At 36.2% G+C, this 21,624-nt stretch overlaps 3 protein-coding genes across 3 annotated transcripts; 1 reads left to right on the top strand and 2 right to left on the bottom strand.

The window, feature by feature from the left end:
• The first annotated feature begins 1,973 nt into the window (after window positions 1–1,973).
• Window positions 1,974–2,771, top strand: LOC142538293 (RING-H2 finger protein ATL16-like). Its single transcript, XM_075643644.1, has one exon. It carries the CDS (start codon window positions 1,974–1,976, stop codon window positions 2,769–2,771), a length of 798 nt encoding a protein of 265 aa, XP_075499759.1.
• A 2,038-nt stretch (window positions 2,772–4,809) lies between these two features.
• Window positions 4,810–19,504, bottom strand: LOC142539331 (poly [ADP-ribose] polymerase 1). The gene is made up of 21 exons (XM_075644733.1): window positions 19,378–19,504; window positions 17,097–17,337; window positions 16,607–16,656; window positions 16,325–16,508; window positions 15,522–15,705; window positions 15,087–15,432; window positions 14,587–14,782; window positions 14,292–14,456; window positions 14,123–14,183; window positions 13,970–14,033; window positions 13,621–13,872; window positions 12,874–13,111; window positions 12,650–12,759; window positions 12,497–12,573; window positions 12,228–12,388; window positions 11,347–11,538; window positions 11,090–11,198; window positions 10,912–10,994; window positions 10,682–10,819; window positions 10,328–10,510; window positions 4,810–5,208 (listed from the first exon to the last, which is right to left on the bottom strand). The coding sequence occupies exons 2-21, from the start codon at window positions 17,238–17,240 to the stop codon at window positions 5,161–5,163; spliced, it is 2,985 nt and encodes a 994-aa protein (XP_075500848.1). The 5' UTR covers window positions 17,241–17,337; window positions 19,378–19,504; the 3' UTR covers window positions 4,810–5,160.
• On the bottom strand, window positions 18,355–21,236 carry LOC142539332 (deoxyhypusine hydroxylase-B). Its single transcript, XM_075644734.1, has 7 exons — window positions 20,976–21,236; window positions 20,334–20,467; window positions 20,026–20,240; window positions 19,805–19,943; window positions 19,378–19,504; window positions 18,813–18,931; window positions 18,355–18,722 (listed from the first exon to the last, which is right to left on the bottom strand). The coding sequence occupies exons 1-7, from the start codon at window positions 21,142–21,144 to the stop codon at window positions 18,678–18,680; spliced, it is 948 nt and encodes a 315-aa protein (XP_075500849.1). The 5' UTR covers window positions 21,145–21,236; the 3' UTR covers window positions 18,355–18,677.
• Window positions 21,237–21,624: the final 388 nt, after the last annotated feature.

The raw sequence follows: 21,624 nt of genomic DNA, 5'->3' as shown, positions 1-21,624 counted from the left end.
GACCATCCGTAACAGTCCCCTTCTGAATATATCGACACCCATGGTCTTAATGTTAACCTCCAAGTTGCTTGGAAAATACGGGGCATTTACCAATTCGTGTATCTGTCACATCTAGGGTTAGGGTTTCGTTTGGTCTTGGTGTAGAATGCTTTATCTCCTCGGCCAACCGAGCTATCTCATATAGATCCATGATTGAGAAAAACAACCAATGCACAAATCAATGAAAGTGATTGAGCAAAACAATCCCGGAAAATGCAGGTTTCCGACCCTTTCGAGAGTTCGATCGCAAAGTAACATCTCTATATAATTAAAAAGATTTTTTATGTGATTGATCATACCAAAATAGTTATTCTAATGACCTCGATCAGTATACCAAATGAGTCATGAGTCACGCATTTATATTTACAATATTATCATATAATATATAATATTATAATATAATTTATATCTTATTTTAACTAATGAATGAATATTCAAAAGATTATATGATAACTAAATGAAATAAAGAAGTCATTTAATCGAGCGACCGATTCTTTAAAGTATTTGAGAAGAGTACCTTAATTATATATAATACGAAACACCTATCCGTAAGAGAATATAAGCAGGGAAACTATACTAGACTTATCTAAATTTTTTATATTAAAAAAATTCAATTTTTTATTCAAAATTAATAATAATAAAAAAAGAAAGAAAGAAGACGAAGACGAATAGGAAGAAAGAAGAAAAAAAATGGCTCTTGGTTAATATTTTTTTAAAAAAAAATTGAATTTTGTGGTTACGACCTTTCAAACTCTACATAAGCCACAAGAAGTCAAGTTTCATTTAACGTTAGATGAACGATATTATTATTAAAATAGGTCTCTTGTGAGACGGTCTCACGAATCTTTATCTGTGAGACGAGTCAACCATATCTATATTTATAATAAAAAGTAATACTCTTAGCATAAAAAGTAATATTTTTTCATGGATGACCCAAGTAAGAGATCCGTCTCACAAAATACGATCCGTGAGACCGTCTCACACAAGTTTTTATCTTATTATTATTATATTTAAGCTTTAGTTGGTCGGTATTTTTCTTTGTTCCAATAAGGGTAACATCAATGGACACGCACACCCAATTCTTATTATTAATTTTGTTGAGATAAATTTCAGTAAAAATAATACTATATAAAAATTGATAATTTGATTTGACCTAATCAATTTTACTCTATTACGAGTTTATTATGGTACATAAATAAAATAAACTTGTTAAATATATAAGAATTTGTCTTCAAAGGTGAAAGGGTAAATTTATAAAACTCTTGACTTTTAACTTTTTTTTTGTTGTTTTTAAAAAACAATGTACAAATAAGCAGTAGAACTTTTTAAAGTAGGTCTATTGTGAGATGGTCTCACGAATCTTTAGCTGTTAGACTGGTCAACCCTAATAAAATGTTATACTCTAAGCATAAAAAGTAATATTTTTTCATTGATGACACAAATAAGATATTTGTCTCACAAAATACGATCCGTGATACCGTCTCACACAAGTTTTTGCCAACCTTGAGTAGGTCTCTTGTGAGACGGTCTCACGAATCTTTATCTGTGAGACGGATCAACCCTACCAATATTTACAACAAAAGTAATACTCTTAGCATAAAAAGTAATAATTTTTCATGGATGACCCAAATAAGAGATCCGTCTCACAAAATATAACTTGTGAGACCGTCTCACACAAGTTTTTACTTTTGTTAAAACACGAAAGAAAAAGAAAAGTTTTCTCCATAGACCCACATCGTGCAACTTACAAGCCTTCCTCAACCGAGAATCACCCCAATTGATTTAAATTTTATTTTTAACTTTAATTTTAATGTAAGTCAATTTTAAATAAGATTTGACTTTGAATTTCCTCGATAATTCGCCACGTATTGTTTTCTTTAATTTCCTTAAAATCAAATAACTCCGAAAATCCTCACCCAAGTTCTTTCCTCCCTATGGCCACATTTGAAAATTTTACTTACAATCCTCAAAGACCTTTATCCCATCAATCTCCTTCAAGTAATCCGGACAATGGATTTGCAATTTTTGCTATTGCAGTATTAGCCATCTCAGCCACAGCTTTCTTGACACTCACCTACTACTTTTTTGCCACCAAATGCTACCTTAGATGTCAACGGCGGCACAACCCTTCGAGCCATGTCTCCGGCAATCGAGCACGGGGACACGAAGATCAAGTCCCGGTCTACTTGAGAGGGATCGATGAGTTTCTGACTCAAGAACTTCCCGCTTTTCTGTACATCAAGAATGACCAAGAAAGCAGCAGTTTCTTGAAATGTGCGGTGTGCTTGAATGAATTTCAAGATAATGAAATGCTAAGGATTCTTCCAAAATGCAGCCATGCATTTCATTTGGATTGCATCGATGTATGGTTACAGAGTAATTCCAACTGCCCTTTATGCAGATCAACCATTTCTTGCATGAACGGATATAGGTTCCAGAAAATTTTGGCTCCAAATTATTCAAGTCAAGAAGATTTTGTAGTGATTGAAGCCAGTGGAGCAGATGGAACAGACAGGGATCAAGAAATAAGTGATTCAACTAGTAGCCATTCTTCAAGAAACTTGGAACAGCAGATGGAGAAATTCAAGAAATCAAGAACCTATCACGAGACGGGAGATGAAGGCATAGATGTAAGAAAGAAATATGGAGAATTTTCGGTTCCGCCCATCAGACGATCTTTATCCATGGATTCTCTCGCGGGTGCCCGTGTTCACTCACAATTCGAGAGGTAACATCGCATAGAGAGCGCATCAGTGAAGTTCGAAGCAACGAAGAAATTAGTAGCAGTAGTGATAGTAGACTGAATAGCAGTAGTGATAGTAGTAGACTGTTATTTTCCTTCGGACAGGGAAGAAGATCAAGTTATTGCGATGTATTTCAAATACACCTTGAATTTATGCTTCAAATCTTTCTTTCAAACAAATAAATCTATCCAAAACAAATTCATCGATCCAAACGCGATATAGACATAAATTGTGAAAACACGGACCATGATTTACTGTTATCCATACTACATTACTAAACAATATCATTATGTTAACCATCCTTTGTCACAGCGTACAAATTTATTTCCCCGTAAATGTCCTTTCACCATAATACACTTTGAAATTCGGCTCGTTTGGAGATACTGCCCGCCCCTTTTGGGCTGGAAAAAAAATAAATAAATAAAAACCCCCTCTCATAGATTTCCCTTTTCAGGCTTTTTGCCCCTCAAAAACAAGAAAAAAAATTGCATTTTAAAAAAAAAGAACGATTTTATGAGAATATAAAACATAAAAAAGTGATAACTTAAACCCAACATTTGAGGGAAGTCCAGAATAATTGTATTTTTCACAAATGAGCAAAACATGAGATCCTAGTTTAATCTTAACATGTAACATAAGGCAAAAACTTGTGTGAAACGATCTCACACAAGTATTTTGTAAGACGGATCTCTTATTTGGGTCATCCATGAAAAAATATTACTTTTTATACTAAAAATATTACTTTTTATTATGAATATCGGTAGGATTGACACGTCTCACAGATAAAGATTCATAAGACCATCTCACAAGAGACCTACTCGTAACATAAACATACACATAGCAAGAAAACGATCACAAATATATTTATAAAATATTTGGTCAGTCTTTCACAACATATCCCTCGTGGCTCGGAATCTCCGTTTGGACTACGGACCTCTGAAGTTGACTAATTTTAAAATTTGATTTCAAACAATTGAATTAATGTACGTTAAAATTATTTAATAATATTAAATCATATACATCATATAATATAATATATAATAACATTTAAAAGCATAACCTTATAGTAAATATTTTCAAATAACTAATAGACTGTATCCATTAAAAATTAATAAATTTGACCACGTACGTCATCAATAAAAGTGACATTTATTTTCTAAAAACTGTTAATTAAGATGCCAGTTAGAAGTTAAGTATCTGTCAGTAGTGATAGATTCTGTATCTTCTTGTTTGACTCCAAGAAATCACTCGCCTCAAGATATGTTTTATATGGTTACCACAGTGCTACATAAGATTTTAACAATAAATAACACATGATATTAAATAAAAACTCTTTGCGAAGGTAAAACCGTTAATATACCTGAGATACGATAAAATGAAACCAAAATCGAATTTCAACCTTCCTAAACCGATTTCTCGAGGAAACGAAAGCTTACCAAAAGCGAAAAATCGCAAATTATAGGATCTTAAATAAAAAATTCGTCTAAAATCTCTCAAGCTCATGTCAGAGTCACGAGTCTCGTTAGTTGGCCAATTTACAATCAAATTAGCCTACAATTTTGTCCAAATCAGACACGACCCGATCGTATCACAGAAGAATATTGGATCTCTAATCTGGCCTTATTTTTTATGTCAAAGAGTATTATTTTTCAATGTAGACGTAAACTGATTGACCCATTTCACAAACATCCAAAAAACCTACTCAAGGTATTATTAAAGTTATATTACTTTTATGATGGTGTTTTTATGTTAGTATACACAGTACTAGTATCATAATAATTAAGGGATAGTTGAATTATTGTAGCATTGAAGTCTAAGCACAGACATGATACTGCGGTGGTGATAAGAGTATCATTATATAGCAATAACACAGTAGCATAACACGAGAATAGTAGTTAGTAGTATTGCCAACACCCTTGTGTTGTTGTGGCATAAACTTACCACGATAGGGGAGAGACGGGAGTCCGAATCATGTTAAAACAAAAACATTTCACCCCCATTTTCATGATTTAAAAAAAAAAAGATCAGTCAGCAGTATTGCATTATCATACTAGAATGGACTTAGTGTTATAATCATTATATTCTAGGCAGTAGCAGCTCATAACAACTAGGGATACCTGGATATTGAAAAGTTCAGCACAAGGGCAGGGGCAGTTACAAGTCTCACGGTGTTCGTGATCTTGTGAATGCCATTTACAACCTTGGATGAAAAGATCTCCAACAAACCACAAAATGAGATCTAGCCAAAATATGAGAATCCCATTTGCCAAAACGACATGAACAAGTAGTAGCCAGAAACTACACAAGCAAGTAGTAGCCAAAAAAACGATAATTGACACCACCGTGCACCACTAACGTCTTACTTCACATTCATATTTCATCTCTTATGATGGAACCGCACCTTCACCAAGAACTGCAACTTGACCTACATCATAATGTTCAAGTCACCAAACCTTGTGCAAATGCACTTATGCATGAGTGCTAAAGATTGACTGCGCTGAAACATTCACCAAACTAAATTCCTTATAGATGAATCAGTAGATATAGGCATTATTTAGCAGAATTCTACACAAAAACGAAAGAACTGGTGGCCAGTTTCAGTACATGATTTCTTAAAATATAAAGCCAAGAAATTTATTTTAGCGAGGTTTGAGAAACTTTATATTATAACCTTCTAACTCAACCCTCCACACGATTAGGTAACACACCTTTCATTAAATGAGACAAAACTACTAGGCTACTACAAAGGTATAGTGTAGTTTTATGAGGGAAATATGCGTACGTAGAAAAGATAATCTTGTTCCATGAATACTCAATGAATACAACCCTACATATATACTACACAAATGAAAGCTAACAACCTAATCTATTCGAAGATAATCACAAAATAAAGGATAAAAGTTTAAATATGAAAAACAGCTTATCCGAGTTGATCTTATTGGATCGTCAACAGTCCCCCTCAAGTTGGGTTGTATATGTTGATCATGTTTAACATGGATACCAATTTTAAACGTCGTTCAGAATAGGGCTTTAGTTAGGATGTCTGCAACTTGTGCGTGTCTAGTACGTAACAGAGTTTCAAAGTTCCTTTCTCGAGTTTTTCACTTACGAAATGACGACAACTTCAACATGCTTAATTCGATCATGATGAACTGGGTTCTTGGCAATACTTATCGTAGCTTGATTGTCACACTTTAGTTCCACTACATGATGCCCCTCTAATTTCAGTTCTGACAACAACATTTGTATTCATATACCTTTGCAAGTTCCATTGGCCAAGGACCGAAACTCAGCTTCTGCACTGCTTCTTGCCACCACATATTGTTTCTTGATTCGCTATGTTACAAGGTTACACCATACAAATGAGCAATACCCAAATGTGGATCGTCTGTCAGTGGTCAGCATCACTGTATAACTGTATGTTTCTTAGGGCAGTCTTGTGGAAGCATGGTCCCTTCCAAGGGGATCTTTTGAGGTACTTCAACGCACGAAAAACATTCATATGTTCTTATGTTACAACACTTGCAACAAATCCAATGTCAGGTCTTGTGAGAGATGGATATTGATAGTTTGCCCACTAACCTCTGATATCTTCCTTTGTCCACTGTTAGACTTTCCTCATTCTTTCCAAATTTTATATTTGGATCCATAGGAATATCAACAGGCTCGCATCCCAACATCCATGTCTCTTTCAAAAGGTCTACGACAAATTTTCTTGAGAAATAATCATGTTTTGCACTAGTCCCTTCCATTCCCAAGAAATATTTCATGTGCCCTAGGTCCTTCATCTCGAATTCTTTTGAGAGTAGTTACCTAATCTGAGTGATATCTTCTTCATGGTTCCAGTAATAATAATGTCATCAACATATACAATGATAACAGAAATCTTGTCTTGGTTGGAATGCTTGACAAACATTGTGCGATCTGATTGGCACTTTGTGTATCTACTTTCTTTCAAGACTTCGGTGAACTTGTGGAACCAATCTCTGGGAATTAATTCAAGCCATAAAGTGATTTCTTTAATCTACAGAGTTTATTGGTAGTAGTTTCGGATTCAAATCCATGTGGAATATTCATGTAGATCTCTTCTTCCAAATCTCCATCTAAGAATGTATTCTTAACATCAATTGATATAGAGGTCAATCTAGATTTGCAGCAATAAATAGGAGCACACGAACCGTGTTTAGCATGGCTACAGGGGCAATGGTTTCTTGATAATCAATCTCATATGTCTGAATAAACTTTTTTGCTACTAATCGTGATTTATATCGTTCAACGCTCTCATCGGCTTTATGTTGATTGTGAAAATCCACTAGCAACCAACAAAAGTTTAGTGATCTGCCAAGTGTTGTTCTTTTCAAGAGCATGTATTTCATCAAAGGCCGCTGCCCTCCACTGTGGGTGTTGAAGAGCTTCGGTGATGCTTGATGGGACCTGTACCTAGTCTACATTCACAACAAAAGCTCAATATGCAGGAGATAATAGATCAAGATAGAAAAAATTACTTATAGGGTGTAGGGTGCATGATCTGATCTTTTTTCTCAATGCAATTGGTCTATCATCAATATCAAGTAAGTTAGAGCTTGGCAAACCTCGATTGTTTTCCAGAGGACCTGGTGTTGAAAGAGTGCTCTTGGTTTGCTAATTATGTGTTTGGTCCTGAGGAGGCTTCCTACATGAATATTTATATGGTCAAAATGGAGTTATCTGATGGGATTGGGTTGGTCACTTGGTATGTGGAGAGGTTCCGGATTCTGAGGTTCATTGATCATATGTTCCCCTGAACTGAAAGAAAGGTCCAGACTCATTGAAAGTGACATCCATTGAATTGTAGAATTTCTTTGTGGTCGAGGAATAACAATTGTACCCATTCTGATACCCAAGAAAAATACATTTGAGTGAACGCGGATCATGCTTGCCTCTATGTTGGGAATGAATATGCACAAACGATGAGCAACCAAAAATACGCAAAGGAATGTCGTGTGGTAAGTGTGATTTAGGGTAGATGCTGAGGAGAGATTGGATAGGTGTTTGGAACTTAAGGACTCTAGAAGGCATTCGATTTATTTATGAGGCAAGTGGTTGAGGACAGCCTCACCCTAGAAATGATGAGACATTATGTATGAACAATAAAAACGAGCCACCTCGAGGAGATGACGATTTTTTCATTTTGCGACACCATCTTGTTGAGGTGTGTCAACGCAGGAGCTTTGATGAATTATTCCCCGAGTAGTTAAGTAATCCCCAAGGACTATGTTAATGAAATCCCGAGCCCGATCAGTACGTGGAATTTGGATATCAGTTGAGAATTGTGTGTATCATAGCCGAGAACGGTTTAAAAATTGTAGGCGTCTCACTCTTGTCTTTCATGATAAAAACTCAATACGGACGAGTATGATCATGAACAAATAATAAGAACCATCGAGTACCCGTTATGTTTTTGACACGAGGTCTCCAAAAATCGTTATGTATTATTGAAAAAGGCTTGGATGGTGTGTATGTTTGTGGTTTGAACGATGTACGAGCATGCCTTGACAATTGACAGACATCACAATGAAGGAAATGAAAGAGTTTTATTATTCAACAAAAATGGAAATATTTTCTTGAGATGCAAAAAATTTGGATGCCCTGGGAGATAGTGCCATAATAAGATATCACTACCCTAGAGAACCAGAATGCATAAATATGATGACCAGAGACATTGGAAGATAAGGACTTTGACGCCCAATGTTAGGTCCTGAAAAACACACAAATCTGTTGAAAATACTGCAGAGTAAAAAGCACTGATGCATAAGAAGACTGATAAGAGACAACAGTGTGTACGGCGTTCTCTTGCTAGTTTTCAATTCACTGGTTACCATGTATCTTCCAGCAACTATCGATATTATGAGTGGGTTTCTGCAAAAATCGCACCAAAGACGTCCCGAAATCATTTTTCCTTTATTATTGTTTGAAGATTGTCTGTAGCGCATTCCACGAGGGGCAGGACCATCAATAGGAGATGAAGTAATTTGTTTTTTGAAGGACGAGAGCTATCAGATGATTCTTGGGACGAGCCATGCATCACCTTGCCTCGACTTTCCTCCTTACGTACCTCCGAGAAAGCCGCGCAAAGGCTAGGCAAAGACTTCGTGCTAAGAACTCTGCCCCAGACATCATCAAAATTAATATGTAGGCCCATGAGGAACTTCAAGACCCATTTGTTTTCGATAATGGATCTGTACAACTTCTCGTCTTTGGAGCACTTCCAATCATGCATCTCAATCAAATCAATTTTTTGCCAGTTGCAAGTGAGGGCTGAGAAATACCCAGTCCCGTTGGAATCATCTTGTCGAAGATCGTGTATGGCCGATTCAGTTGCAAAGAGCTCAACCGTATTGTCACTGCAGCAATAGGATTCACGAGCAGCGTCCCAAATTTCTAAGGCAGAAATATAAAGAAGGTAGGGATCATTGAATTAATCAACTACGACATGAACTGGTTGTTTTCGGTCTTCCACGTCTTGAATTTTTTATCGGTGGAATCGGGGCATGTCGCGGAACCCGTAGGAAAATCCTCCTTCCCTCGACAGCAGATGTACATTAACACGAACTGTGACCAAGGCAGAAAGTTTTTGCCATTAAGTTTATGGCATGTGATTGAAATAGGAGATGTGTCGCCCAAAAACTGTGGTGTGGGCGCCTGAGAAATGGAGTCGGAAGCGGAGGCCATGCCGTATTTTGTCATTGATCGGCCCCTTCTGATTCCATATAGTTTTATGAGGGAAATATATATACGTGGAACGAGAAGATAACCTTATTCCATGAATACTCAATAAATACAGCCTTACATATATACTAAACAAATGAAAGTCAACAACCTAATCTATTTGAATATTAAAATTACAAAATAAAGTATAAAAGTTTAAATATGAAAACAGCTTATCGGAGTTGATCTTATCGGATCTTCAACATATAGCATTATATAGGCCAACTAAGTTTTGCTTCATGCACTAAATGACAATAATAAATTCAAGTCTGGCTTGTTTTTTTGGGAAGAAAATTCTAGTTCCAGTTTTCCAAGTACAAGAACAATGACAAATCAGATTCCCATCATATCAAATGATTGCGTTTGAAATTGTATTAAAAGCTGATGGCATGACAAGATAATTATCTAATTTTCTGTTTAGGTGCATTCCAATCTCATTACTAGTAAGATTGTGTCCTAATGTTCTCATAAACTAAGGTACGTGCAACTTCTTCACGGAGTAAAAATTAACAAAGCAAATAACCATAATTAAGATTCATACCAAGAAATGTGTTGCATGCACAACAATTATTGATGACTGTGAAACAGATAGCATATATCAGTATGCTAATAGCAACTATTTGCTGAATTAGTCCAAAGAAAGAATCAGGTCTTTAATAACTCGTACGCTTTGTCTTACTCAATCATAGGAAATTTCAATAGAAAATTACACTCCACAGCAACGGTAAGCCATGTTCATGAATGTATATGCAATATGCCGCTTGTATGAGATATGATTAACTCAAAAAATTACTTACTTGAGCTGTGTTATAGACAATATACTCATTGTACATTAGCTCCGATGCCCTGACATTTGATGCTGTTGGTTTTCCACATGGTACAACTACATTATTCCTCCACTCCACATATTCAGATTGTAGAGGCACATTTTTGCCGAGGCCTTTTGTGGAGTGCTTCCCTTTAGGCGGCTTATCCATGTACTAAATTAAAGTTCCAAACAAACTAATTTGTTACACAGAAAGTGAAAGACATGCACATACCTAAATGTGAAGGATGTCAAGAACTACAATCGAGCCAGTCTAGATCTCAAAATAAAAAAAAAAATTCAAGAATAACCAAAGATAAGAGGTAAAACATAGGTTTCACGTCACCTGGGACTTCGTTAGCTCATAAACATCACCCAAGGCAACTTCACTGAGAAGCATCAATCCCACTGGATTCTTCCGGTCAGTATAACAATATTGAGCACTTTTACTAACCAGATCAGCAAAGTAAATTCCCTTCCCAAACTGTATCGAAAAAATTAATGATAAGTTTGATTCTTCACAAAGAAGCAATGAACACCTAAATGAAGTTATGACTGATGAGCAAAAAACAATACCATGTATCCAGTAGCCGGGGCTTCAGGAGGAGCAATTCTTAATCCTTCTCGAAGGATACCAACAAAGTTGGTCAACCTCGAACCTGTAAGTAACAGAGTTATTTACCCAAAAGCTACATCTCAGAGATTTAATTCGAGTGTGCAATTCTGTTATCCAAGCAAATGGCAGGAGTATCACCGTGCCAGAGAAGCATCTTGTTCTTGAGTTTTGCTCTAAAAGGAGCGTATTTGTCCAATTCCCCTTCCCTTTCCAGAGAAAACACTTCCTCCAATTTGAGAGCCCATTCCTGAGAACATCGCAATGTACATAATCAAAATTTGGGCACAAACACTTGCACACTAAGAACATTTCTTTAGCCCAAGCCATCATGCTGAATGCAACAAGGAAAAGTGAACTCAAGCATAAAAATGAAGGGCATGTGGAAAGGAAATTACTGTATGAGTGGGAGCATGTGTAGTATGGAGATACTTCTCAATCAGTCGAAAATCTTCACTATCCTGAGGAAGAGGGGAAATATTACAGTGCAACTTCCTGTACTTATCATCAACAGAATCATTGCTATCAGTATCGAAACCAACGACTCTGGATGCTATTTCAATATCCTGGAGAGCTTCCAGCATTTTCACCTAAAGAACAATATAATTAGATCATTCATCACACAGCAGACAGGTCAGTCACATAAGAATAATGGATTACAGTGAGAACTATGATTTCAAAAAAGGGAGAGAGAGAGCATATGCTGATGTCTTTTAATATCCATTGCCTTCTTCAACCACATCATAGTCACCGACCTCAGCTGGTAAGAATATTTCTAAGCCAAAATCTACTTGTTGCAAAAAAAAAAAAAAAAAATTCACGGAGAACAGAGAGAATGGCTCAAGAAACTGTTAGTTATCTCCTACAGATTCTTGTTTCAATGACTTGGCGATATAAACAGACCCTCAGAAAAAACGCAAGATCAAATATAGAAGTTCTAACAAGCTTGCAAAATGTTGATTACCGAACCAAATATGTCACATAAAACTTTACATAGATCTAATGAAAACATTAATAAATCACGGTACAGCAGTACTCACGACGAACACACTCCATACAACAAAAAATATTTCACAAAAAAACAAAAAGGTTAAAATATTATACTACCTATCTTGCCAATTAGAATGTTTCACAGCCCAATACCTTCACCCCTCCAAATCCAATTCAGGAAAAAAAATACATATGCATGAGTGACAAGAAGACCCAGTAGTCAACAAATGCAAAGAGACATCATCATTTTTATAGATAAAAACTGGTAGTAGCAACGCCGCCCCTGTACCTTCATCTTAAAGTCATCCTCATCACAAATCACATGTGGATGACTGGAAGGGATAACGGTGAAAAATCTGTTGCTTGCGTCAACAATCAAACTCTCTCTAACAGAAGGAGCATAAGCAGTATCATTTAATAAATTCTGTATCTGTGTCAATGCCTCGAAGCCTGCAATTAGGACAAAACATTAGATGTACATTGATCAATGCTCGGTTATTTGATTAACTAGATTATAAAATATAATTTTCTAACAATAACTTATCTCGATAGATATACCTCTTTGAATGTTACTTTTGCTTAGTTTTCCAAGCGGCATTTCAGATAGGTTGATCTCAAATTCCATCATCGCAGCCCTGCAAAAATTTGAACCTCCCTATCTGTGGTTCGAAAAGCATAATGTTTCATCAAGAAGTAGTACAAATCAGTAACCTGTATGTCTCCACATTAAAAAGTATTTTCATCAATTCCACCAACTGAGGTGCAAGTTGGCTGTTTGCAAAGTCAAGCTGCTTCCTAGGTGAATTTTTAACCCCATAATCCTGCAAAGCAGAAACTAGAACAATCAAACCGATAACATTTCACGATTTTAAGAACATGCTTTCATTCTCCAATAGGAAAAATTCAAAATCAGAGGAGAAAGATATTGGCGATACAATGTCCAACGGATAGAATCTTCCAGGTTGTTTGCGGAAATCTTTCTTTTGTTCCCATGCCTCCCAAGGGTACCCAGTCTTCTCAAGAAATAAACGCTTGAATTCTTGAATTGCGTCAGATTTAGGCATCTGCTCTAACTTGTTTCCCCCTATTTTTTCATTTCCAACTCGACCCCATTTTCGGAAAACATGACAATCAGTGCCGCTATCATCTTGAATGATTTGAAGAATATAGTAGCTTCACATGGCAGACAAAAAATACAATTTCAGGAAATATCACTAGAAAATAAAGTATCTCACATATCACAGCAAACATATTGAAATTTGAAGTTTATATTACCAAAAAAAAAAAGCATTGAGATGTTCAAGGCAGATCATCAAGATCACACACACATATGCACTCAAATGTTATGTTTGGTGGTATCTGACCTTAGGAATACAAAGAAACGTATCACAAAATATAATTCTCTGCATAATTCACCCACAACATTTTAATTTTCCATCCTACTCCAAAAATATGAACCCACAATAAAATTCAGAACAGTTGAAGCACTTGATATGCCACGATTAAAATTCAGAACAGTATAAGCACTTGATATGCTGTCAAGTTGGCACCACATTCGCATAAAAAATCAATTTTTCAAAATATAACGTATAAATAAAATTCGAGAAGTTAGAAATTCGGAAAGAAAGCCTTATTAAGATGACCATTAATTAAATTACTTCAGAAAGAATGAGAGCATTTACCTATTAACACCAGTTGACAAGTCGGACATGTTCAAAGTTGTATTATAGATACTTTTCCCAACCTCCAGAATGTGCCCAGAATCTTGTAAACCAGAAGACTCGTGTACAGCACTTTGCCCTTTCACCTTGACTGTAGCCATACTATGTGTCTTTTCAACAGATTCTACTTTGTACAAATCAAAAGGGAGTTTTTTCTGTCTTTTAATGCAATCAATCAAATAATCTTCCCTTACCACTGGTAGTTTCATTCTCCTGTTAGGAAGAAATCATTGAGTAAAGGACAGAAAAGAGGTAAGAGAGGTAGGGACCAACGGGTGGTATGATATTCTTTGCAGTTTCCCAGGATTACCTCGCCTTTCTTATTTCTGCACCAATTTCATCCAACGCACCACTTACAACTAAGCAATTGGTTTCTGTGATATTAGAAGAACATCAATTTTGATTTACAAGAACTGAGAGACAAAAAACCCAAAATTTCAATTGAAGAAGAGTGGCTATAAACCTTTTCTTATCTTGGTATGAACCTGTCCACCTGCTTCTTCTATTTTGCTCTTCCACTCTTCCTGAGAAAGTACTTTGTCAGACAAAAAGTCTCCTTCAAATCCTTTATATAGCTCAAAGAACATATCAGCAAGATAATGGGGGAGGGGAAAAAGATGTCTTAAAAATACCATTGATTCATGCGGGATTCCAGCAAGAGCAACTTTCAAATCTCCAATCTTTTCAACCTTTGATGATGGGCTTAACCAATTGACAGCTTGACTGCCTGATGATCCACAAGGAGAAGATTGAAGGATAACTCGTTCTGTTTTTTTTGCTTTTTGTGACTTAAACCACTGAGGATGTCAATTGAGTAGTGATGTTAACTTTTAGGTCAACGATTCAAAGTATGAAACACATTATGGTGTCATAAAAGAACAAAAGAAAATATAAGAAAAACTACATGGTACTAATCAACTAACATACCTTCAAGAGAAAGTCGTTACTTGTTTCTTCAGGGATTTTCCACTTTCCTTTGACACGCTGAGGCTTAGCAGTGGAATACGAACACTTACTCCACTCTGATAAATATCCACAGCATCTGTACATACCTGAGGAATAACGAAGCCATCCCGAGCAAAGAGGGCATTTTGAAAGTGCTCCAAAAAGCATTCCATCAGCACTAAAAGGACCAAAAAAGGAGAAACAATAAAAGGGGTCCAACATTAGAGAAACCATTGACACGATAAAAACTGAATGGCACAATAATTATCAGGTTAATAGATGAAATTAGAACCAATCAGGACATGTACGAAACGAAAATCAGCGAGATAAAAAATAGTAATAAATCAATCCAGATATATAACATTTGGGGGCCGAGGTGGGTGGGAAGGGATTTTTTAGGATTTTCTAAAGTAAGCATTTCAAATTATTTCACTAGGTCAAAATTTTTGCAGTCAAATTGATCAAAAGAGAATAAAATTTACCAACGTTCTCGCAAATCAAATTCTGATCCCTTCAAATCCTGATCATTGACTTCAAGCATCTCTCTCAACTCTGAAGAAGTCACATGCTTTTTGAGATCATCTTTAAGCGCCCACAGAGCCTTAGTCTGATCCTCACGTTGGCTTTCCAGGACAGATTCTTTTGAGGGTTCACCTTCAACATTTTTCACATTATTTTCAGAAGGCAACTTGATTGAAGAACTGTTACCTCCATCTTTAGAATTTTTCGGTTTCTGATCGCTTTCAAATGCTCTTTTCCTCTTGTTACCACTTTTGGATGTTGAAACCTGCAACAGATTTTTCTCCTCTTTAACGTCTACTTTTGTGCCTGAAACAAAAATCATGGGTCATCATGACAGTATCCAAAGAAATCCCCAAGAAATCTAATTATTTATCCTGAAAATTTGAAAGTTGGACCTTCTAAAGCAGAGGCATTATTTGTAACAAGAGAAATAACTGTCGCACGATCAGTGGCCGAAAGACTTTCCCATCCAGAAAATTTTTCTACCTGGGAAGTCGGTGACATTTCCATGTGACACTTTGCATGGTGCCATGCCAAGGCTCTAGAACTTTCACCTTCAGGTTTAGTTGATATACGAACCTAAGTAAAGAGGGGGGGAAAACAGATCTTTAACAAGGCTTCCACAGACCTGATGGCATCTGTATACATGGTCATGAAGCAAATTTACAAAATCTAAATTTGCGAAAAGAAACAATGGTAACGACAGTTCGAGAAGAACCCCTCTTCAGTTCAATTGGAAATTGGGGAAATCAGAATAGCATCAGGTAAGGACTTTACAGTGAGACATCAGAGCATGCAAAACCATGATTGTCATAATTGCTTACAAAACAACACATGATTAGACATGAAAATAATGAATTATTTCCGAATAGCTATATATCTGTAAATAGTGTAGTGAATAGTGATGAACAGAGATGCCATGATTAGGTTCTTGACAATTGATTTTGACAATAACCTTTAAACAAGTTTGTGCTACAGATGTAACTAACTGAAAGGCCACTCGACATCCCCAACTCGTCTGTTTCATTAAGAAATTGTGCACCATCATATGGTCCAGCCGGAGTAACAGGTTTTAAAACTATCTTACCTTATAATTAGGAAGAAGGCAAGTAAAAAGGAAGATGAGGACATGCACATATGGCTGAATAAAACATCAATCTCGTTATTGTTTAACAGGGAAAGTCGCAAAATACTTAACCTCTCCCTTTGTAATCTTTTGATTGCAGTATCGACAAGTAGCTCGGGATGTCGGTGAAACTTCTATGCCACATTGGAGGGCAGGAGAAGCAACTGAATCTGTCTGACCGACACCATCTACGTATTTCCTAATTGTCTGTTGATCTTCCCACCGAAGCAATTCTAAGCCTTCAACATCATCAACCCTGATGAGAATATAAGAAATGTAAAAGAATTAGGAAACTGAATATTTACCATTAGTCCATCAAAGGTCGAATAAAATTCTGCATCTGATAGCACTTACGATTTTATCTGTTTTTTTTTCTTCATGATGCAATGAGCATGGTTCCACATCTGGCTCCAGAAACAAACACAAGTGAGGTGGCATCAAACAAGCTAGTTGCTTAATTAAGAGCCATTTGAATATCAAGCGAAGGAGAGTTCTAAAACGTAATGGTTGGTTCCAAAAACCCAAGATATCAAAAATATCTCGTGTTACACAATTTCCACACAGGAAACACAAAGAACCTAGAAACCAAAGGGCAAACAATTGTTTAAATAATGCAAATGACAAGAATGCACCCCAGAAATGACTCGATGGCACAAATGTCAGGTACTAAAGGAGAAACGAACCAGGAAACAAAAAAATGACATTACTGTACTTAGAAAGCCAAAAAAAATCATTTTTAGATATACGGACAAAAAATACTAAAACTGAGTTCATTTTTAAAAATTTATGATGAAAAGAAACAACAAGAAGATATGAATGAGCGAAGGAAGAAAGGGAAAAATACAGGCATGAAACCATCAAATTGGGAAGCTTGAACCATCTTTCCGAGCCTGAGATTCTCTTTCTCAATGTGATTCTTGCAAGTCTTGCACGACGATCTTGACGACTTTGCATACTCTACTTTCCACGGCTTTGGAGGGTTCGCCATTTCCCCCACTTTCCTATCTTTTTTCCCCCTTTTCTGCCTTCCTTTTGCGCTCGGTGTAGATACAGAAATAACGTGACTACAAGATTCTGCACACCGACTGTGAAAGAAATGATAAAATAGAAAACTTGTTACCGCAGTGGGATCTAGGGAGTCACTTTGACCTTAGGCCCACTAACATACATTGTACCAACAATCGAAATCCAAAAACTGTGAAACATATTGATACCATCGGATCTGGCCTTATAAATTGCAAAAAAAAAAAAAAAAAAAAAAAAAATTAACTTGGTTCTGTACACATTAAATGGAAAAATTAATGATTTTTTTTTAATGTTTTTTCCATATCTAATTATTATATTCATTATACAATTGATCGGATTCCAAATTTCATTCCTCTCTTGCAAATTAAAACTGGAGTATGTCTCTTGTGAAATGATTTCACGAATTTTTATCTCTAACAACCCTATCGATATCCACAATAAAAAGTAATATCCTTAGAATAACAAATAATATTTTTTCATTAATGACCCAAATAAGATATTCGTCTCATAAAATATAACTCGTGAAATCATCTCACCCAAGTTTTTATTTTAAAACAGTAACCAACAAAAGCATATCTTGGCCACCATTTTATTTTATATACAAAATGAGTAATATTTATTTATCTTTGAATTTATTTTTTTTTGAAAATATATAACAATATATATGATCATATTTGAAAAAGTTCGGTGGCGGCAGTTTTATCTGAGAGTCCTATGAAGTCGATATCAACTACACGGAAGAAAACGATAAAGACTTTCGCACAACTTAAAATGGCATGACTCCCGTGGCGCATGAGGGAGCCGTTTATTTAGTTTTTGTGTTTGCTTTCCATAGAGGGAAAGAGATGGTTTTCTTCGCCAGAAAGAGTTCTTCAATTTGATTTCGCAATGATGAGTTTTTTCCTTTTTCTCAATTCTATGCGTACATAAACCTGAATTTTCCATGATACATGTTCCCGCAATGATCTGCTTGGTACAAACAATTGTTCAGTTGTCACTAATATGCCTTTATCTACCCTAAAATCATAGCTACACTAAAACGTCTTTGAATTCAAATTCGCACTAAGAAACAGAAGAAATAGAAATACATGGGCATCAAATATAATTTAAAATAGTATCGTCCGATCCTTCTTTTTCATCTATTTCTCGCAAAAATTGTGAAGGGAAAAAAACTTGCAAACATGTTTCGAACTGAAGATGGAAACATCAAGAAAGCTCTCTTTTTTTATTAAAATAATGTAAATTATGCTGTCTGTTTGATAAATCATCCTGGGTCAGATCTTCAACCACGAGAAGGATTAGATTTAATCAGCATCACTGGATACCCAATTTCCAGCGGCACGTTAATGGCGTAGCGGTGACATGATTTTAGACATATATCATTCTAAAACTAACCAACCTAGACTGAGATTTGCTCGACTTGTGGCGCATGCATGAAGAGGTACTGCACAAGAATCAAGAACGGATCTTAGCAACTGACGCTCGATTAAATATTTACCGATAAAAATCTCATATTTGGTTGTTCTTCAGTTACCTCAAAGGATTTTCCTGATCTCTCAAAGTCGAGCATGCTGAGAGCTACTTCACAGCTCTGTGAGACAATAGGCTCAATGTCCTTGGCGAATTCCTCGAGCAAGGTTATGCATTCTTCATCTTTTTATTGTAGCATACAAGGGTCAAATGACAAATATATAAACATGAAATTTATATCACATATCAGGTAAAACAGGTAAAGGTGAAAAAGGCTGTTTGTAATCGAAAGTATCTGGAAAAACAGCAGGCATAATGAGACCATGCATATTATATAAGCTCTAATCACGAGAAAATATAAAGGATGGATGACGTTGGGTTCTTTCATATAGCCTTGACATCTATGCAAGACAATACTCAAACAATTTTATTTCGCATATTTCGATCAGGATGTTCTTCTCCGCAGAACAGGCTACTGGGTCTTTGTTATGTCACGCACATCGTTAATTTTTTTAGTCACGCTTGTGTAATTCTTACTCTATTTAAAAAATCACCTCACAAGCTCATTAAATATAAGCAATTCAAAAGTGATTCCCATCCAGGAACAGAAATATATGGCAGGGTCAAACCTGCAATAGAACCAAGAGCTTCAGCTGCTTCATGTCTGACCATCGGATGCTCATGTACGTCTCTGAGGACTTGGGATAGTGCATCTGAAGCTTTTTTGTTCTGCAGCTGCCCTAATACATAGGCAACCTGAGGAATAATAAAAACAAGGAGGTCAACGAATAGAAACAATGAACAGGCTATATTGTTAAGGTTAATAGGTTAAGGGTGAAATAGTGTTGGCTCATACCAATTTAGAGGAAAGCCACCAATTTAGGGAAAAAGCCCGGTTTATATGGTTGCACAACAAAGTTACATATACAAACTATAAATTTAACATTATTGCTAAGTAATTGTCATACAAATAGGTGAACAGTGTTGAATGGATAAAGATAATAACTGACAACTACAATCCTATTGGATATATTAAGCAAGAAGACAACAACAGACCTCATGTCGTAGAAGAGCACTTTTTGCACCAAGGGATTCTATAATGGCAGATATAGCATCATTATCACCAAGATTCCGGAGGGCAAAAAGAGCAGCATATCGCTCGTACATGCACTTGTTTTCATTCAATAGAATTTCTCTGAGAAGTAGAAAGGGAAAAGTAAAAGCAACTGGTAGAATCAGGATACATATAGTCATCTACCTATATCTAGAATGGCTACCTAAGTTCTTTTACAGAAGAACATGAAGCAGGGGCAGCCGGATCAACCGACAAGAAAGGAGATGATTCTCCAGCCACAGAATTCGTCATCTCCTCTATTCGACTCAGTGCTAGTTCACATGTTTCTCGAACTTCCTGAGCAGGATCTAAAGTCAAACTATTCTTCAAAAGGGGAATAACACTCTCCGAACCGATAGCACCAAGAGCTTCCGCAGCCTGTGGATGCATAAGTTCACGAGATTATCTAAAACCAAGGGAACATTTTCAAATGACTGAACTAAGTGAAGAAAATATTCAAAAGCAAGTTACCTCATGGCGAACAATGGGATGCAATGAAAGATCATTTAGAACAACTTCTAAAGCAGGAATGGAATGAATATCTTGCATCTGACCCAAAGCAAATGCAGCCTCATGGGCAAGCAGATTTGAAGCATCCCTAGTTGCTGAAGTAGAAAAGGCCACAACTTTAGTACCCTAATTTATAGGATAATAACAATAATAAACACAATTTCACAACAAAAAGTGAAAGTCTTTTCAACAATACAACAATCAGAATTCATTCCTACTTTCAAACTTAAGAGGACTACTTAAAAAGAGTAATTAAAATTTCTGCAGCATCTTTCTTGTTTGGGTTTCAATCAAGCATGTAAAGAGTTTATTATCATTCTTGATGAAGCTTTCCAATTTCTATATTTTGCATTTACAGCTTTTTGGCATAATTCAAACTAATCTAAAAATGGATAGATAGGTAACATGGAAGTTCAACCGCAAAAGAAAGGTGAAACATTTAAAAAAACGAATAATTTAACCGAACAGAGCCCCGTACACAAATTGTAAACATAGACGGCAGCCAATAGCATTGAACACCCAAGCCAATTGACTACAATTACAATGTCCAACCCGAATTAAATGGAATTGAAATTCTTTTACAGCTCATTACCTATAACATACCTTGTATTAGGGCATTGCGAGCGTCAGAGCCACGGAGGTTTCGGAGAGAAAATAGAGCTCTAAATCTCTCGGATATTGGCTGGTTCTGGTCCAATAATTGCTTGCACAAAAAACTCTCGGTTTCGGCAGAAACTCGGAATGAACGATCGGAATCGGGACACGCTTCCATCGGAAACAATGTATGCAGTCGAAGAAGGCCTCTTATATCGCAGTTCCGACCTCCGCCAAACTTCCGGGAATCTAGGGTTTAGAGAGGCCGATTCTTAAGTAGGCTTGTCAAATTGGGTCAGGCCCGTCGGATCGGTCCACCACGTCATAAAAATTGAACGGGTTGAGTTGATAAAATAAAAGTCCGTTTGGAGACGGATCAAATGGGTTGAGCTCGTTTAGATTGCGGCCCAAACGGGTGAGCCCGTTTGGGTTGCGGGCTGGACCGCTAAATTAGGATAGAATTTTATATTTTTAAGTTTTATATAAAAATTCCTATTTCTTCTTTATTTTTTCTCATATGCCTAAGCCCGTCAAATTAGGGTATTTCTTCCTTATTTTTTCTCATGTACCTAACTTCAATCACTCTGATAAAATCTCTATGCTTCTATTTTTTTTTTGAAGATGTTATACTCTCTAGTCTCCTCCCTTTTTTTAATGT

Source organism: Primulina tabacum, chromosome 3 (genome assembly GCF_025594145.1).
Source record: "Primulina tabacum isolate GXHZ01 chromosome 3, ASM2559414v2, whole genome shotgun sequence".
In the NCBI taxonomy this organism is placed as follows: Eukaryota; Viridiplantae; Streptophyta; class Magnoliopsida; order Lamiales; family Gesneriaceae; genus Primulina; species Primulina tabacum.
This window is presented reverse-complemented; position numbering and strand designations above follow the sequence as displayed.